We start from the raw sequence: 18083 nt of genomic DNA on the forward strand, positions 1-18083 counted from the left end.
AGTTTGACTTCCACTTGATCCCCTCATCCAGATCACCAGTAAAGATGTTGAACAGGATTGGACCCAGCACTGACTCCTGGGGTCACCCACAAGTAATTGGGTGTTATGGATAGAATGGGAGCTTCAGACAAGCCACGTTTTAGACTAAGATTTTTTGGGTACAGCTGGAATTAGGTGGCCTGCACCTAAACCACTCTGGCTCACAAGTTCTAAGAGTGGCAGATCAGGTCTATTATGAAATTAGTTATTTATTGAATAGACAGGAGATAATAGACAAAAGGTCTTGAACAGAGTTACTTACTACATGGTATAAAACAGAAGAACTACTAGTAGATTACATGAAACAGCTCACAACATTAAGGTACCTATATCAAAGCTAGGAAAGAAATAGTACAGATTAGGAGTCAATGTAACTTACCACCAAACTGGCAAGACTGTGCATAGAGTCCTTTCACTCAACCCTCAAGAAAGGAACCACAAAACCAGCATCCCAACTTTGCGGGGAAAGCCCCACACATTTCCAGGGAATGTGCAGAAACTTCTACTTTGTGAAAGTTTGGTGTAGCTTTAATAGATTGTGAAGCAAAGTGTCTGTCAGAAATTCCAGCTTATCTTTCCATAATCTTGCTTCCACAGCAAGATGTTTATTGTCAGCTACAAGTGCTGCTTCCATGGCACCCAAATAACCATGACACAAGTGGCCTTTAGTGATTTACTTCACCAATTACCAAGCTCCTGAGGCAGGGAACACGTCCTGCTACACTGGCCCCAGCTGGATTTAGTTCCATTCCCCACCACACTCTGGGCTTGGGCATCAGCCAGTTTTTCATCCAGCAAACAGTTGCCCTGTCCAATCCATGAGCAGCCAGGTTCTCCAGTGTCAAAGGCTTTACTGCTGTCTATAAATATCCATCCACGGCCCTTCCCTCATCTCCTGAGTGGGTCATTCTGCCACCGCCTGCAGACCCTTGGCCTGGGCGGGAACAACCTGCGGTACTGGGCAGCCGTGGCATTCCAGGGCCTCCCGCGGCTTTGCCGGCTTTCCCTGGCCCGCAGCCGCTGCTGGAGGTGGGCGTGGCCACACTGCAGCCGGTGCAGGTGACCCTGGGCGTGCTGGAGCTGCTGCCAATGCGCTGCGCTGCCTGAGCCCACACCCGCGGCAGCTGCCGCCTTTCCGCTTCCTGCACGGCCTCTGGGAGCTGAAGCTGCAGGCGCAGCAGCCACAGGGGATGCGTGTGGTCCCACAACGCTTCTTCCAGGGCCTCAGTGCCTTGCGCTCGCTCTGCCTGTCACAGAACTCGCTCTCGGCCATCCCTGCCGATGTCTTCGGTGACCAGGCACAGCTGCAGGGTTGCAGCCTGAATAGCTGCTAGGAAAGCCCAGGATAAAGAAGCAAAAATGGGCTGTGCATGGTATCCACAGATGTTTAATTCAGCCACGCAGTAACATGTTCAGGTCCCAGGCACACACACATGGAGGGTCCAGGTTTCTTTCTCCCCAGGGGCCCGGGGTCACTCTGATCTCCGGGCAGTACAAAGAGAAGGGCCAATCAGGGAATAGGGAGGGAGTGCCTCAGGGGCACGGGGGAAGGAAGGAGCCAATGGGGTCTTATCGGCTTTTTGGGTGAAGCTTCTTGTGTTTCCCCAACCATCGGGATGCCTCTCAGGGTCTCCACAACTCCCTGTTTTGATTTTATTCTGAAAGCTTCTCTGAAGGATCAACTGGATCAACAGAAAATGACAAAAACAATCAAAAACATCCATAAGACAATTTTCAAAATGCAACCAATTTTGAGTCACCAGTGTCCAATTATATTTTCTTACAGCTGGCAGGACGGCTGCTGGGTTTTCTTAGTATGGTTTATCTGGAAACTAAGTCATGAGAAGATTCTTTCAGCAGGGACTTGTTCTCTGCCACCTGTGGCAGTGTTGTTGGCTGTGACTGGCTCTGTACGAGGTAGTGTGCGTGGTGGTGTGCCTGTTGGAAATTCCAAAATAGAAATTATTAACTTTTAAGAAAAAGAGGGTTACTTTAGGGAAACATTATTTTCTTTCCCTCCCAATCTCGCTCCCTCTGGTATTATGAAGGAACTCTGGGGAAAGGGATTAGTGGAATTAGTGGAGGGAGGCCATGGAAGGGGGGAAAAGGAGGTAGGAATTTGTGGGAACATAAAAAAGGGGTAGTAGGACAATGGAAAGGAAAAGGGGAAAGTGAGAGAGGGGCAGGGAGGCCACAGGAGTTGGGGAAGGGTATTAGAAGAAGTGCGACTTATGTGATTGGAAGGTTCAGTCATTGTACTTTACCATGGGAAGGAAAGCACATAGCCCCAGTGGTTTAGGTGCAAGTTACAGGTTGCCCTAGCAGGGTAATGATCAGCAAAAGCTTTCTGATCTGGCAGCTTTTGTATGAGAGTCATCTTTGGGCATATATAATATCAGAGGTGGTATCCACATTTTAATGATGGGCTTCTGGATGAGAGTGAGAGTTCTCTTCTGTAGGAAGGAAAGCATGTAGCCCCAGTGTTTGCGGTGCTGATGAGAGGCTGCACAGGGGAGGTAAAGGCCAGCCAAGACCTCTCTATCATGGCACCTTTTTGGTGGGAGAAATCCTTGGACATTGGAAGTATTATCTAACTTGGGTAATGGGTAAAATCCCTGGTCATATTCAATTAATTGCACTTACAACTGAAAAGCATGTGTGATGTAGAATGCATGTCCTAAGTTACTATACTTATTATCTTAAATAAAAGAAGTGACTCTACCCTGTGGGTTGAACTTGTTAATATGTGAACCAAATTTGCTTCTTGCTGGCAGTGATTACTCCTGCAATAAGGATAAGCTGTCCTCCAATGGTTAACTTGATCCTCAGTGGGGATGTGCTGGAATCATTACTGATATCATTCCTGGATAGAAAAAACAGTATGGGTCTCAGCAGCATTAGCCTGAACAGGTTACCCCTTAGTGGCTCAAGTTGTTAATGACAAAATTCCTTTTTCCCACTCAGAATCTCTCTGTTCCATCTCTTTAAATGTGGTTGAGTTGAATAGTGAATATTTCTTTGGTCTTTCATGGTGTTAGGCCTTGACATTCTTCAGGAGGAATCTCAACTTCAACTTTATGAAGTGCTTGTCCACTGCTGTTGCTGCTTCCTGTGTTTTCAGGGGGATCTCCTGCAATTTGAGTTGTCCTCCCTGGGTAGCATGCTCTCCTAATTTGAGCTATGAGTTCCGCAAAGTTTAGTACAGCAGTGATTGTAGATGTGGTACTGGTGTTCAACTGCCTGTTATAAATCATAAGCCACAACTGTATGTTCAGCTCTTTCGTGAGCCAGACCCTAAGAGCGGCTCAGTTGGTCTGAGCATGGTGCTGAACCACAGTTGTTGGTTCAATCTGTGTATGGCCCATTCACTTAACAGCTGGACTTGATGATCTTTGTGGGTCCCTTTCAACTCAGAATATTCTGTGATCTGTGACATAATGGCAATGCCAACAGCGAACATTGGCTAAACACTGGCATGTTCTATGTGGCTGGAGTGTTAAAATGATCACTGGCCACTGTCTCTGACAGGAGAGATAGGAGTGTGACTGAGTGATTGTACCTTTTTCCTTTTAATCTGTCACCACCTTATCAATGCCCAAGCACACGGGTGCTTGTATTGTGGCTGTTAGGTTTGCAGTAATTGGGTATTCAACTCTTAGTGGGGCCACATTGGCCAGAACTTCAGAAATTCCACTTCTCCCTGCTGCAAAAATCCAGCACGGGGACACACTAGCAGTCTTTGGATCAGGGAGTGCAGGTGCCATGTGGAGTCAGCACAGTCTCTGGATTCCTTTTAGGGTTTGGGCTAATGTGCAGACATTAACATTGACTCACTGACATCAGGCAGACAACAGACTTAAACGTTCAGAATATCAAAACCCTAAATATTGTCATTGTGATCTTTGATTGCAAAGCAAGTAGCCAATATCCACTTCTCATCCAGGACCCATAAATTAACCATAGCAGCTTGACAGATAACATGTGCTCCATTTACTAAAGTGATGTTAACTCTTAGCGTCTGGGTCATACACCCAACTTCTTGGCGTCCTGCTTCATTACTACTGAATGCTGTGTTCCTATATCTATTAGAAATGTAATTAATCATTGACAAGAACCAACTGGAATCTGGATGTGTGAGTCATTAGTATGTATTGATAGGGTTCCACTTGTTGCATTTCAGTTTCACTTGGCTTGTGCGTGGAATGCTTCTGTAAATCAGCCACCTGAATGGACTCTGCACAATACAAGGTGAATTCGTAGCTTGCTTAAGCATCACCTTTGCTGTTTCTTTTGGTTTTCATCTCTTCTCCTTTTCTTCCTGGAACTGTTTCTGCAATTGTTCATTTCTTAGTAACAGGGATAAATAAGGTTTCCTCTCTCAGGTCTTGTTTCTTTCTTCTATAATTTCCCTATTCAAATTCTAAAATAATTGTCTTTCCTTACACTCTGCTGAAGCAAGTAGAGTCTTAAGATGGTCTTTCTCAGTCATAAGTTTATCCACTTGGATTCTCAGCTTTTCTCCTGTCTCCATCTCAGAAGCCAGTGGTAACTTTGATACCTCATTTTCTGTGTAAGTCTTACTTTTGGTGAGCTTCCTTAAATGTTTGCAGCTGCCAGCCCCCAGCTCACTGAGGATGCCAAAAGTTATTTCTAAGACTCCAATTAACAACATTAGCCTGTGAGGCCATAGTAATGATAGGTCTCTCAGGAGTTCCAACACCCACATCAACATCTTTATCCTGCTTGTGGCAAAAGAGTGCAACTTTCCTTTTCCCCAAGTACTACATTCTCCAGAACAGCAGTGGATAATTTATCACTTCCTGAGAAATTCCTTTCTGCAAGCCTTTCACTCAAACTGCATTCCATCATGCACTGGGACCCTGCTGCCCCCTTTTGGGCAGTCTGCTTCCTTGGTGCAATTCCAATCTCCTGATTGTTTACTAATTGTTCTACTCCTGTTCTGTTTACTAATTGTTAAGTGAAACTAATCCTTCTGCCATAGCTAATTAGCCCTGAAGATCTCTTTCCCCACGATAAGGGTCTTTTCCCTTGTCTTTCTCTCTGTGGGGTTAACACTTGCTTCAAGTGATCCTGAAATTCTGCCGCAGTGTTTTATCACGTTCAGCAAAACTCTAACCATGGCAGCCACATACTTGGTTAACCAGTGATGTGGGTGAGGGCTGTCCTGGAACATCTGTCATTCATCAGTTGCAAAAACACTGCCTTCTGTACACTCTCTGTTCCATGATCTATGGTTGGGGTCTCAATCCTAAGCAAATCACTCCTCTCTAATGGATGCAACCTCCTGCTCAATAGGCGGCATTCCGAGTTAAAAAACACAGTTTTCTCTAGTCACTCACCATTAAAAACACTTCTGGCCTCCAGAAGCCTTGGGCCTCCACCTCAGACAAATTATTTAATTACCCTCTTCCAGAGGCACTCTCCAAACATATCCAGTTTCCGATTACTATGTAAGTGTGCTATACTTTTCCTGGAACTTTGCTTGGCTGCTGCGTACCACACTGTTTTAGTAACAGTGTGCAGACCCTGACTGTCATAGAAGGTTTCATCATTAATTTGGGGTTGTAATGTGATTTCTTCATTATCAGATGTACTGCTGCTTATAGGGTCCTTAGAGATGTCAAAGCAATTTTCTGTCCTGTCCACAATTTGCATTGTTACCTTTCTTTGAAAGTTCAGTAACAAAAATATTCCCCACCAAACTGTCTAGGGAAAAAAAGCACCAGACTGTCTAGGGAAAAAAAGAGGGTTGAGGAGACCCCAAAACTGGAGGTATCCCAAACCAGGTGGGTGGGGGCTAGGCTGGGATTTTAGGGGGGATATTTGGGGTCCCTGAGGTTTGGGGGGCTCAAAGGGTACCCCAAGGATGGCAGCGATGGGCAGTTTTAAGGGGACTTGGGGTCCCAGGGTAGGTTTTGGGTTCTGAGGCTCGGGAGGGGTCTCCAAGGCATGAGGAAGGGGGGGTTGGGGTCCCAGGGCAGGGTTGGGCGGGTCCGTTCTGGGGTCCCTCTCGTGCCCTCAGGCGCGGGCACAGGCGCTGCCGGTGCAGCGCCCCTGCAGGTCCCGCCCCTCCCCGCTCAGCAGCGCCCCGAGCGGCAGCAGCGGGAAAAGCAGCCGGGGACCGTCCAGAACCCTCGTGGCCCCGCCCCCCAAGTGTGGCCCTCCCCAAGCCCCGCCCCATAGCGGGGACCCCGTTGAAGCTCCGCCCATGGACGGGAGACCTCCAGAGCCCCACCCCCGCGGGGTACTAAGCCCCGCCCCCCACAGGAATCCCTACCCACGTTCAAGCCACCTCTAAGCGCCGCCCCTAAAGCCTTGACCTCCGCTCAAAAAGCAAATCCCTTAAGCACCAACCCCTTAGACGACCCCCCACCACCACTATACGTGGAACCCCTTGGGCCCCAAGACCTTCCTGGCCCCCATTCCAGGTGCCCTCACCTAAAATGCTCAGAGGACCTCTCCCTGTGGGTTCTCCTGCCCTCCAGAGTTACCCCCTGTGGTGCCTTACCTCCAAATCCCTTCCAAACTCCCCAGCAACAGCACCTAGGGGTCACAAACATTTATTGGGGTACAGCAGAACTGGGAGGGTCTCCAGCAGGGTGGAGGTCCTGAGTAGGCTTCCCTGGGACTGGCATGCTGGTGATGGGGGTTCCAGGGGGATCATGGGCAGTGGTCCTCAATAATCTGAGAGGTGCTGGACTAAGGAAGGGGACCTCCACCCGGAGATGGGTCCCTGAAGGGGTTGTTGGGGATCCTGAGGTGGGGAAGTCTATGGGGTGGGTCCACGAGGGGGGGCTTGGGGGACCCTATGGGTGGGGGGGGGTCTCAGCATGATGGTCCCATAGGAGGTCCCAGTAAGATTATGGGTGTGAAATTATCAGGAGAGACTCCCCAGGGGGTCCTCATTCAGATGCCCCCCGCTTCGGGCCCTCGCAGGCGCCGGGCCAGCTGCAGATCCTTGGGGAACAGGGTGACTCGGCGGGCGTGCAGCGAGCACAGGTATGCGTCTTCCAACAGCCTCACCATGAAGGCCTCTGCTGCCTGTGAACCAAAACCTGAGGGAGGGTCCCCAAAGCTCCCCAGCATGCCCCAACCCCCACACCTTCCCCCGGGGTCAGAGACTCCCCCCAAACACACACCCAGGGGGCAGGGTCCCTCCAAACCCACCCATGGGTGACTGAAGCACCTTGTGCTTGCAAATGTGTTAGGGAGGGATCAAGACCCAAAGACCCATCCTCAATCCCCGACAGACCCTGGGAATAAGGGACCCCGCCCCACCCAGCACCCAGAGACCCTCTCAACATCCATAGAACCCTGTCCCAGAACCCATAGACCCTACCCCCAGCCAATGGAGACCCTCCTAGACTCCCCCTCGGCTCCCATCACATACACCCAACAAACCTCTCAGCCTCATCCAAGCATCCAAAGAGACCTTCTTGGACCTCCCCAGCCCCCAGAGACACCCCCAGGACCCAGAGATTCCCCCTGCAGCATCCACAGCCCCCCAGCCCCCATGGAAACCTTCTCAGTACCCATGAGATCCCCCTCAGCCCCTTCCCCACACCCCTAAGTCCCTGGATACCCCTGCAGGACCCATAGGGCCCCTCCAGCCCTCTGTGACCTCCCTCCATCACGCCTGGGCCCCCCGAGTTGCACCTCCTGCAGTGCCAGCAGGGCCATGCTCTGCCAGCGGTAATCGACGCCGCGGGTGAAGAGGAGGCAGAGCTCCCGCACCTGTGGCAGAGAGGGCACAGCGAGGGGGGCACATGGGGGCAGCAGGGTCACAGGGAGTGCGGGGACATCGGGACAACGTGGAGGGGATATGGGGGCATTGGGGACATCCCGGGCTGGGGCCACCACCATGGTGACACCCTGGAGACGTGGAGACACTGCCCTGGGGACATCCCAGGGACCTGGGGACACCCTTGTTATCACCCTGGAGACACTTTGGGGATACCCCAGGGAGAGGAACACTGGGGACAGGAGCACCTGGGAATACACTGGGGAGTGGGGACATGGGAACATCACCACGGGGACACCCTGGGGTCTGCCAGGTGGGAGGCAGGGGGGAAGCACCACTCTGGGAACATCTTGGGAACACCCTCGGCCATGGGAACATGGGGACACCCCGATGGGACGGGGGGACAGTGCCAGCACAGCAGGAGGGGCACAGGGAACTCTCAATCCATGCAGCCTCTGAAGGTGGCAGGACACAAGGATGTCTGGAACCACAGAATGACATTGGAGGATATGCAAGGATGTTGGGGGAGGACAGGCTCACCATGTCACAAGGATGGAGAGGACAAGGACATGGGGAGGGATGGAACAGGGTTGAGGGGGGGGCCCTGGGGGAAAGGGATGGTCATGAAGAGTCCCAGGGGGTGATTTGGGGTTCTGGGGGGTAACTTGGTGGGTCTGTAGGGGGTTGGAAAATCGCAGTGGGTTTTTGGGATGGGGTCCAGGGGGAGGTTGGAGGGTTCCAGGTTGGATTTCAGGGGTCCCAGGGTGGATTTGGGGTTGGATTTGAAGGGGTCCTCAGGATTGTTTGAAGGGTTTCAGTGGGTATTTGGGAGAGTCCAATGGGGAGCTGAAGGGTCCCAGGGTGGATTTGAAGGCTCTGGGGGAAGTTGCAGGGTCGAGAGGGTTGATCTGGGGTGTCCTGAGACGGATTTGGGGATCTCAAGAGAGGGGATCCAGAGTGGTTTGGAAGATCCCAGACAATGCTGGAGGTTCTGGGGTGAAATTGGGGGGGTCCTGGAGGGGTTTGGGGGTCCCACAGTAGATTTTGTGGGTATCTGAGATGATCTGTGTGGTCCCAGGGGAGTTTGGGAGTCCATGGGGGGTGCTGGGGAGGTTCTGGGGGGGAAATCGGGGTGTCTGGGGATTTTAGCGATGTGGGGGGTTCTCACCAGGCGGGCAAAGGGGCCGGGGCGCAGCAGCAGGCGGGTGCTTCTCTGGTACGTGCGGATCTCCTGCAATGCCCGCTGCCCTGGGCGGCGCCCTGTGGGGGCATCGGATAGGGGTCTGTGGGGGCTTTAGGGGATATATTTAGCCTGGAGGGCAGAGATGGGGGGATCTGAAGGAACATGGGGGGTATAGATCTATAGGGCCTGTCAGAACACAGGGGGCTATAGGGGATCTATAGGGGCCAGGGAGACAGGGGAAGGCTGTGGAGGTTATAAGGGATCTGTAAGGTCTGGGGGGACATTGTGGGTATAAAGGATCTATAGGGAGCTATAGTTATGGCCGACATAGAGGAGTTATAGGGGACAGGGAGTATGGGGGTAGAGGGGCTATAGGGGAGAGGGAATGTGAGGTGACTCTAGGAGGTGGAAGCATATAGGGGTATATAGGGCACAGGCTAGGGGCGGAGGAAAACAATAGAGGGAGTCCATAGGAGTGCTCTAGAGGGGGGCCTGAAAGGGGGCTCGATGTAGGAGGTCCATAAGGGGTGTCTATAAGGGAAGTCCCCCGCCCCTCACTCACTGCGTGCCCGCCGCGGGGGCGATGGGGGGGCTGGGGAACGCCCGCGCCGTCGGGGGGTGGGTTTGGGGCGGGGCATGGTGTTGCCGAGTCCACCGCAGGGTCAGGGCGAGTTCAGAAGGGGACCCAGCGGCTGGGGAAGGGAGAGTCAGGGTGAGCTCAGGTGTGCGGGGCCCCCACGCCGCTGCCGGGATCCGCCGCGCCGCGCCGTGCCGTTCAAATCTCCCGCCGCGCCGCTCGTGACGTCACTTCCCTCCGCGCGCCAATCGGGGCGCGCGACCGCCCGGTGCCGCGCCGGACTCCGCCCGCCGAGGGCTCATTAGCAGAACTCTGCATGGCCCCACCCCCAGGCACCCCGTGCCTCGGTGCTGCCCGGGTAGTCTCAGTTACCGTCCCCGTGCGGTGCCAGTACGGACTCTGTAATCGTCGTGTAATCGTCCTCTGTGATCCCAGTCACTCTCATGTGGTTCCCGTTGCTCTCGGTCATCTGCATGGTTCCATTTACTCCCAGAATGATCCCAGTATGATTCCAGTCCCCTGCAGTATGATTTTAGTGCTTTCCAGTCACTCCCACTGTGAGTCCAATATGATCACAACGACTCAGTATGATCCCTGTCACACCCCCAACAGTCCCAATGAATTCCTGTCACTACTAGAATGATCCCACTATGATCCCAGTCAATCCCAGTATGATACCAGTTGCCCCCAGTCAGTGTGGTTCCAGACACTCCCAGTATGAACCCAGCGTGGTTCCAGTTGTCCCCTCCTGTATGATCCTAGTTGCCCCAGTTATGGTCCCAGTACCCCCAACATGGTTCCAGCATCTTCCCTTTGCTCCCAGTGTGTCTTCAGTTGTCTCCCAACATGGTCTGAGTAGCTCCCTGTGCCTCCCAGTACCAAGTGGGGGTCAGTCAAGGATCACAACTGTCCATGAAATCCATTGGGAGAAGGAGATTGGGGCGTTCGTTAGTGAACCCATGGTGGCCCAGGTGGGCTTTGGGGTCTCTTGAGGGCATTGCCTTCCAGACCTCCAGTTAACCTCCAGTTTTCCCAGTGGGCCACCACACTCCTTATTTGACCCCATCAAGCCTCCCAGTTGCCCCTAGTTGTCCACCCAGGCCAGATGTTGAATAGGACCGGCCCCAACACTGAGCCCTGGGAACCCAGCAGTGCCCAGCCCCAGCTGGCTGTGGCCCCATTCCCACTCCTCCTTGGCCTGGCCATCAGTCAGGTGTTCCCAGAGAGAGACACCTGTCCCAGCTGTGAGCTGCAGGTGCTCCAGGAGAGGCAGGGAGATGGAGGCAGTGCCAAAGGCTTTGCTGAGCTGCAGGCAGACACATCCACACATGTCCAACACCCACTGGGGTCACCTGGGCACAGCAGGAGATCAGGTGAGTCAGGCAGTACCTGCTTTTCCCAAGCCCTGGCTGTTCCCAATGCCCTGGTTTTCCTGTCCGTGCCATGGGTGCTGAAGTCCCAGTCGGTGCCATGTTGCCAATGGGACACTGTTGTGCTGTACACCAGTACCTGCTGTTCTTCAGCTACCTCAGCAGTCCCACAGCAGAAGGGTCCTCTGAAAGACCAAGCAAGGGATTCAGCTGTCTTAATTTCTTCTGTTTCCACAGCAGCTCTCCCAAAGCCCAATGGTGTCCTTTTGGGTCCTTGAAATACCTCTTCTGAGGTGATCTGTGCCAAGGATACATGAAGCCTCTAGGCCAGCGACAATGGCATTTTTCTGCCACTAGTGCCCAGTCAGGACCACTTCAGCTTCCAGTATAGTCTGTGTTGGGATCCCCCTGTCATCCCAGAAACAGAGATGGATTCTCCCCCTGAATGATGGCATTAGGGTGCATTGTGCACCTGTGTCAACTAAAGCCTTGTGCTCCTGTGGCTCTGCTGTGCCAGGCTATGGATCCACACAATCCAACTGACTCCACTGTCCTTTTTCCACACCTGGCTGGAGCTAGGGCCCCTCTAGCTCTGATTATGGTACTTATTGCTTGCTTCTTGTAAATATGATCTGGAGGTGCCTTCCAGAGGGTCAGAAGTAACATCAGCCCTTCAATTCCACCTGAAGACTTGCTCAGTGGAAACTGAGTGGCATTTTTCCTTGAAGAGTTTTCTGTGGTGGTTAATTTTTCCTCTCAACTCACATACCTGTGCTGCCAAGGCAGAGGTGGGTTTTACATCCCACTTCCATATGTCTTCACCATGGTCAGGCGAGTAAAACCACAGGTTACCTTGTGGTGTGCCCCTCTCTCTTGAGCAGGGGGCACTTGCCCCCTATAGAGTCCAGTCTATGCTAGTGGAGCATAGGGCACTTCTTTCAGTTGCTGGAGGTCTTTTCCACAGACAAGATGCAAGCCCATAGGGGGAAAAAGATACTTTCTTCATATTGTGAGAATTTGGTAACCAAATTATCGACTCTGTGTTCTCCTTTCCATGACATCACTGCCAATGAGTTGGTATATGGTGATGGCACCTCAGTAGGAACTTCCATCACATGGTTTGTGTACACTGAACCTCATCTGGATCTACAGGGCACTGTAGGTCTGGACACAATCCTGTGCCATGTGACCCGGATGATCCTGCCTGAGCAGGAAGGTTGAACCAGATGATCCGCTGGCCCCTTCCAACCAAACTGATTTTCTGATTCTGTGAAAGCAGGAGCAACTCGCAAGTGATTATGGCATACAGACAATTGGGGGAAAGAAAGTTCTGCTAGTTACAGGGAGGAATGATAGCACAAGGAGCAGGACAGAGGGATACAGAGAGGAGATATGGCACAGGGATGAATGATGGCACAGTGTCACCATATTTTAGTTGGTTTGTGATAGACAAACCAACCAGCCCCTGGTTTGACTGACGGGGGCCTCGCCCAGTCACATCTCTCCCAAGGCGGCAGGCGTTTCCTTGGCCAGGACCTGAAGGGGAGTAGAGTTCTGACCTATGAAAGTATCCAAATGGGATTTTTCAAATGCCCTATATAAGCAAGGGCTTGGGAAATAAAAGCTCTCTGTTGCCACAAGAACATTGGGGTTGTTGCAGTTTGAATTTATTTTATTGATTCCTTGTTAAGTGGTTTGTTCTGTTTTACCCCCATGTTCTCCCCAAGTTGGTTTACCCCTGGATTTTATCCTCTCTCAAAGCTGTCCCTCATGCCATTCCCCACCCCTTGTTCCAGCTCTTTCCCTGCCTGTCAAGGCAACCCAGCCCTTAATTCCCGAACCTCCCCTGCCACTTAAACCTCAGGCCAATCCCTGTCCTGCAACACCCCTTTGGAATTCCCCTACTCCTCCAAGCCCCATTGGCTCATGCGACCCATGCTCCCCATGCTCTCCACCCTTGTACCCCAGTTGGCCCGGGACACTCCACATAATCCCCTCACTCATCCCGTGGGGATTCCCTGTTGGTTAGCTGTTTGTATCCTCCCCCTGACTTGTATCTGTACAAAACCCCTGGCACAATGGAGCTAGGGGCTCTTTGTCCTGCTCCTTTCATCAGGAATAAACTGTTCCTTGTGGAACCTCAATATGGAGAGCCTCCTCCTTTCTCTTCTGCCTGCTCCCTGTCGTGGCTTGTGTCTGGCACTTTAGAGCAAGTGGCTATAAAGGTTCTGCCTCTGCTAAATCCCCATACCAAGGCAGTTCCCCACTCCTGGCGTGGCACTGGAATTCTAAGAGCTAGCCTGAGTTCTGGCAGCCACTTCTGGGGTGAGTGGTCTTTGTCTCCTGCCAACTTCCCCAGCCCCCCACCTGACACTCACAGCACGGGGAGCAGGACAGAGCAATAGAGAATAAAGCAGGAAGAGGCACATGAGATAAACCAGGAGGAAGGCAGGGAGAAGGTTCCCCACTGGACTCCATAAAATTACATCACAGAACCAATCTAATTGCCTTCCATGATGGAAGAGTTCTTGGATGGATGAGGAGAGCGAAGTAGGTTGCTCCCTTGGCAGCCTTTCAGAAGGACTCAGCAGGTGGGCTGAGGGAGAGGTGGGCAGGGAGGAACCTCACCTGTTCTGCCACATCCCACAGGGCTGAGAGAACAAAAACCAGCTGAGAGCAGTGCAACACTGTTATAGATACATATTGTAATATTAGCTTTTTGCAAATATTAAAATGGATTTTATATGTGTGATATATTGTTATAAAGATATTGTTTGTATTTCTACTATCAATTAAGCTTAGAAACAGTAGTGAAATAGCTATACTTGTGTTAAAATGCCTGCTTGGATGGAATAACATCCAATAAACACAGGATGAGGACACCTGCTACAGATATGCCAAATATCAGCACTCACCATCTGAAGAAAGCATGGACCAAGGCCCAAACAAATAGGAGAAGGAGTCAAAACCACAGCCAGGAAACACGCATGCTTGAAAAAGGTGGACCAAAGGAGGGGTCATGTAAAATAGTTCCTGGAAAATGTAAACTAATTTATGGATATACGTAAGAGTCTATGAACATGCAACGGGCTGATGTAAAGGAAAAGGTACTTAGGGGTTTCCCTGAAGGTGACACTGTGGTCTTGGCTGAGTGTCAAGACACACCCGGCCGTAATAACCTTTGCTTTATGGTCCTTGTCTCCTATTGTCCTTTATTAAACTTTTAAAATTTTCACAAGAGAGTGAACGTGTTTTTCACAAACACTCATAGTTCTGTTTCCTTTAAACTCAAACCTGGAGAAAACTCCATCCATCCCTTCAGGGACACAAATTAGGTTTCACCTCCCAAACCCCAAATATTCTGAGGTGAGGTGACTGTGCCAGACCAGGATATTTTTTTGATTGATCTCCAGAGGCCCTTCCAACCCCAGCTCTTCTTTCACTGCCCAAAATACAGGCAAGAGCCTCAGCAACCAGTATTTGGGTAGTTTTTCTCAGCTTCTAAAGTTTCCGGATACTTTTCCTTTGCCATTTCAGAATCTTCACTTAAGGAAAAATGAGGTGTCAGGACCTGCTGGACGTTCCCACATTCCCTCCCCAAACCCTGCAGCAGCAGGGAGAGCCTGTCATGTCTGAGTGAAAATATTTTATTTTTCATTTTAAAAAAATGAAAAAGGCTGCCTTTATCTCTAAATCCTTTAGGTCTTGCCTGCCACACCCCATATCACTTCAGAACAGGGGATTTATAAACCTTAAAATCCTTGAGGAAAATAACATTCACAGTTTAATTTTCTTTTGGTGCAGTCAGGACTGGTCTTATGGGATTTGGTGATGTTCACTGGGAGTAGCCCAGCAAAGGAAAATTATGAGCAAGTAAGGGGTAAATTATGCACAAGTCAAAGTCTGGAGAGCGAAGTATCTGCCTTGCACATGTGCTGCAAGGGAGATTAATAAGTAGCATCATCATAATCTCTGAATTATAAAAGGTGAAACAATGACCTCTTGTGTAACACAGCCCAGACAACCTGTGGAAAGTAAAACATTTTAAAGGAGCAAATCCATGGCCAGAGTAACATCCAATGCAGGCAGCTCATTCTTGGCCAGGCGCAGCTCCTTCAGTCGTGTCAGGTTGCCGAACACCTCAGGGCCAAGGCTGCGCAATCCTGCACTCAACAGGTTCAAGTTGTGCAGTTGGCTCAGGATCTTGAAGATGCCGGCAGGCAGGCGGCCCATCCCGCCGCTGCTGCCAGCCAGTGTCAGGTACTGCACTGTGGAGGACCCTGAGAGGCATCCCGATGGTTGGGGAAACACAAGAAGCTTCACCCAAAAAGCCGATAAGACCCCATTGGCTCCTTCCTTCCCCCGTGCCCCTGAGGCACTCCCTCCCTATTCCCTGATTGGCCCTTCTCTTTGTACTGCCCGGAGATCAGAGTGACCCCGGGCCCCTGGGGAGAAAGAAACCTGGACCCTCCATGTGTGTGTGCCTGGGACCTGAACATGTTACTGCGTGGCTGAATTAAACATCTGTGGATACCATGCACAGCCCATTTTTGCTTCTTTATCCTGGGCTTTCCTAGCAGCTATTCAGGCTGCAACCCTGCAGCTGTGCCTGGTCACCGAAGACATCGGCAGGGATGGCCGAGAGCGAGTTCTGTGACAGGCAGAGCGAGCGCAAGGCACTGAGGCCCTGGAAGAAGCGTTGTGGGACCACACGCATCCCCTGTGGCTGCTGCGCCTGCAGCTTCAGCTCCCAGAGGCCGTGCAGGAAGCGGAAAGGCGGCAGCTGCCGCGGGTGTGGGCTCAGGCAGCGCAGCGCATTGGCAGCAGCTCCAGCACGCCCAGGGTCACCTGCACCGGCTGCAGTGTGGCCACGCCCACCTCCAGCAGCGGCTGCGGGCCAGGGAAAGCCGGCAAAGCCGCGGGAGGCCCTGGAATGCCACGGCTGCCCAGTACCGCAGGTTGTTCCCGCCCAGGCCAAGGGTCTGCAGGCGGTGGCAGAATGACCCACTCAGGAGATGAGGGAAGGGCCGTGGATGGATATTTATAGACAGCAGTAAAGCCTTTGACACTGGAGAACCTGGCTGCTCATGGATTGGACAGGGCAACTGTTTGCTGGATGAAAAACTGGCTGATGCCCAAGCCCAGAGTGTGGTGGGGAATGGAACTAAATCCAGCTGGGGCCAGTGTAGCAGGACGTGTTCCCTGCCTCAAGAGCTTGCTAATTGGTGAAGTAAATCACTAAAGGCCACTTGTGTCATGGTTATTTGGGTGCCATGGAAGCAGCACTTGTAGCTGACAATAAACATCTTGCTGTGGAAGCAAGATTATGGAAAGATAAGCTGGAATTTCTGACAGACACTTTGCTTCACAATCTATTAAAGCTACACCAAACTTTCACAAAGTAGAAGTTTCTGCACATTCCCTGGAAATGTGTGGGGCTTTCCCCGCAAAGTTGGGATGCTGGTTTTGTGGTTCCTTTCTTGAGGGTTGAGTGAAAGGACTCTATGCACAGTCTTGCCAGTTTGGTGGTAAGTTACATTGACTCCTAATCTGTACTATTTCTTTCCTAGCTTTGATATAGGTACCTTAATGTTGTGAGCTGTTTCATGTAATCTACTAGTAGTTCTTCTGTTTTATACCATGTAGTAAGTAACTCTGTTCAAGACCTTTTGTCTATTATCTCCTGTCTATTCAATAAATAACTAATTTCATAATAGACCTGATCTGCCACTCTTAGAACTTGTGAGCCAGAGTGGTTTAGGTGCAGGCCACCTAATTCCAGCTGTACCCAAAAATATTAGCAGCAATTGCAGTTTTGATTCAAATTTTAATTAAAGGCTGAAGTGTTGCTGATACTGCGATAGAGTCAGAGTCTTTCTCTACATTGTTGTCATCACGCCAATTCCCAGGAGACACTCGAGGGGCGCTTGGAGGCCAGCTGGGGGTGCTTGTGGGATCATTAATGGATCTGTAGGGGTGCTTAGGGGGTGGGGAGGGAGTTGGAGAGCATTTGGAAGTCCGAGGGGACACACAGGGGGCATTTTGGGGGCAAGTAGGGGTCGGTGGGACTTCGGGACCCTGAGAGGCACTTGGCGGTCAGGAGAGGGAAACTGGGGGTACTTACAGGGCCCTGGGGCACACTCATGGTTCAGGGAAGCACTTGGCTAGCAGCTGGGACAGTACTTAGGGGACAGTCCCGGCTCTGGTGGGACTCTTCAGGGGCCACATGGCTTGACGGGAACCGCAGTCCCGGCTCTATCGGCATCCTATGAGGGATTTTTGGGGGCTTAGGGGGAGCTTCTGACACCCCCATAACCCCCCCCAGCACCCTCAGGGGCATAGGGACACCAGAACCCCCTGCCGCCATGTCGGCCATGTGAAGGTGAAGAAGACAGGTGAGCCCCACTCCCACGGGTTTGGGGGTTCCCCGCCCTGATGCTCCAAATAAATCCCGAGGTGCCCCTATAGACTTCCTAGTCCCCATAGACCTCCCAATACTGTCCTGGGCCCCCCAAAACATCCCACAGACCCCCGGACCATTAAAGACTCCTCAAAGCCCTACCTGGACCCCAATACCTTTCACAGATTTTCCTCAACACTCCTAGAGTCTCCCCCAAAAATCCCACAGACCTCTTCTAGATGCCCTATTGTAATATATGGTAGAAATAATTCATGCTATTAAAGAATGTATGTTATAAAAGATTGTAAAATCAAAAAAGTGTCTCTGACCACCCCGGCTATTCAGATTCCAACAAATTCCCGGACACAGATAAGGTAGCGATGGATCCGGCACTTTAGCGTAAGAATAGATGCTCCCAGGGCAATGATCTCTGGTTTCTTGAGTCCTCTGAAACTGGAAACCGCCTAAGAGCAATCATCGCCTTGCCCATTTCATCAATCAAGATAGCCAGTGACGCCAGACTTATTCATCTGGATACATGGCTTCCCTGGAGCCCATCAGTGCTGACTATGAACCTGGAGCTGATCTTTGTCCAGCTCTGCCCATTGAAAAGAACAACAATGAATGTGAAGAATTAAAAAAGAAATTGGGCCTCTTTTGCCTCAGGCACGATAAACTATATAAAACCTAGCCGCAAGAAGCGGCATGTGTGAACAGAGGGAGGTCTGATGTGACAGAGGTCAGATCTGTGT

The 18083-nt window shown here is 51.3% G+C and overlaps 1 protein-coding gene across 1 annotated transcript; it reads right to left on the reverse strand.

The window, feature by feature from the left end:
• Positions 1 to 6966: 6966 nt before the first annotated feature.
• On the reverse strand, positions 6967 to 9622 carry LOC128947423 (histone H3-like centromeric protein A). The gene is made up of 4 exons (XM_054291680.1): positions 9547 to 9622; positions 8970 to 9061; positions 7717 to 7794; positions 6967 to 7101 (listed from the first exon to the last, which is right to left on the reverse strand). Exons 1-4 carry the CDS (start codon positions 9620 to 9622, stop codon positions 6967 to 6969), a joined length of 381 nt encoding a protein of 126 aa, XP_054147655.1.
• Between the last annotated feature and the right edge of the window lie 8461 nt (positions 9623 to 18083).

This window comes from Melozone crissalis, unplaced genomic scaffold (assembly GCF_028551555.1).
Source record: "Melozone crissalis strain CALT ecotype California unplaced genomic scaffold, PUWL_Pcris_2 ptg000105l_1, whole genome shotgun sequence".
NCBI classification, from domain to species: domain Eukaryota; kingdom Metazoa; phylum Chordata; class Aves; order Passeriformes; family Passerellidae; genus Melozone; species Melozone crissalis.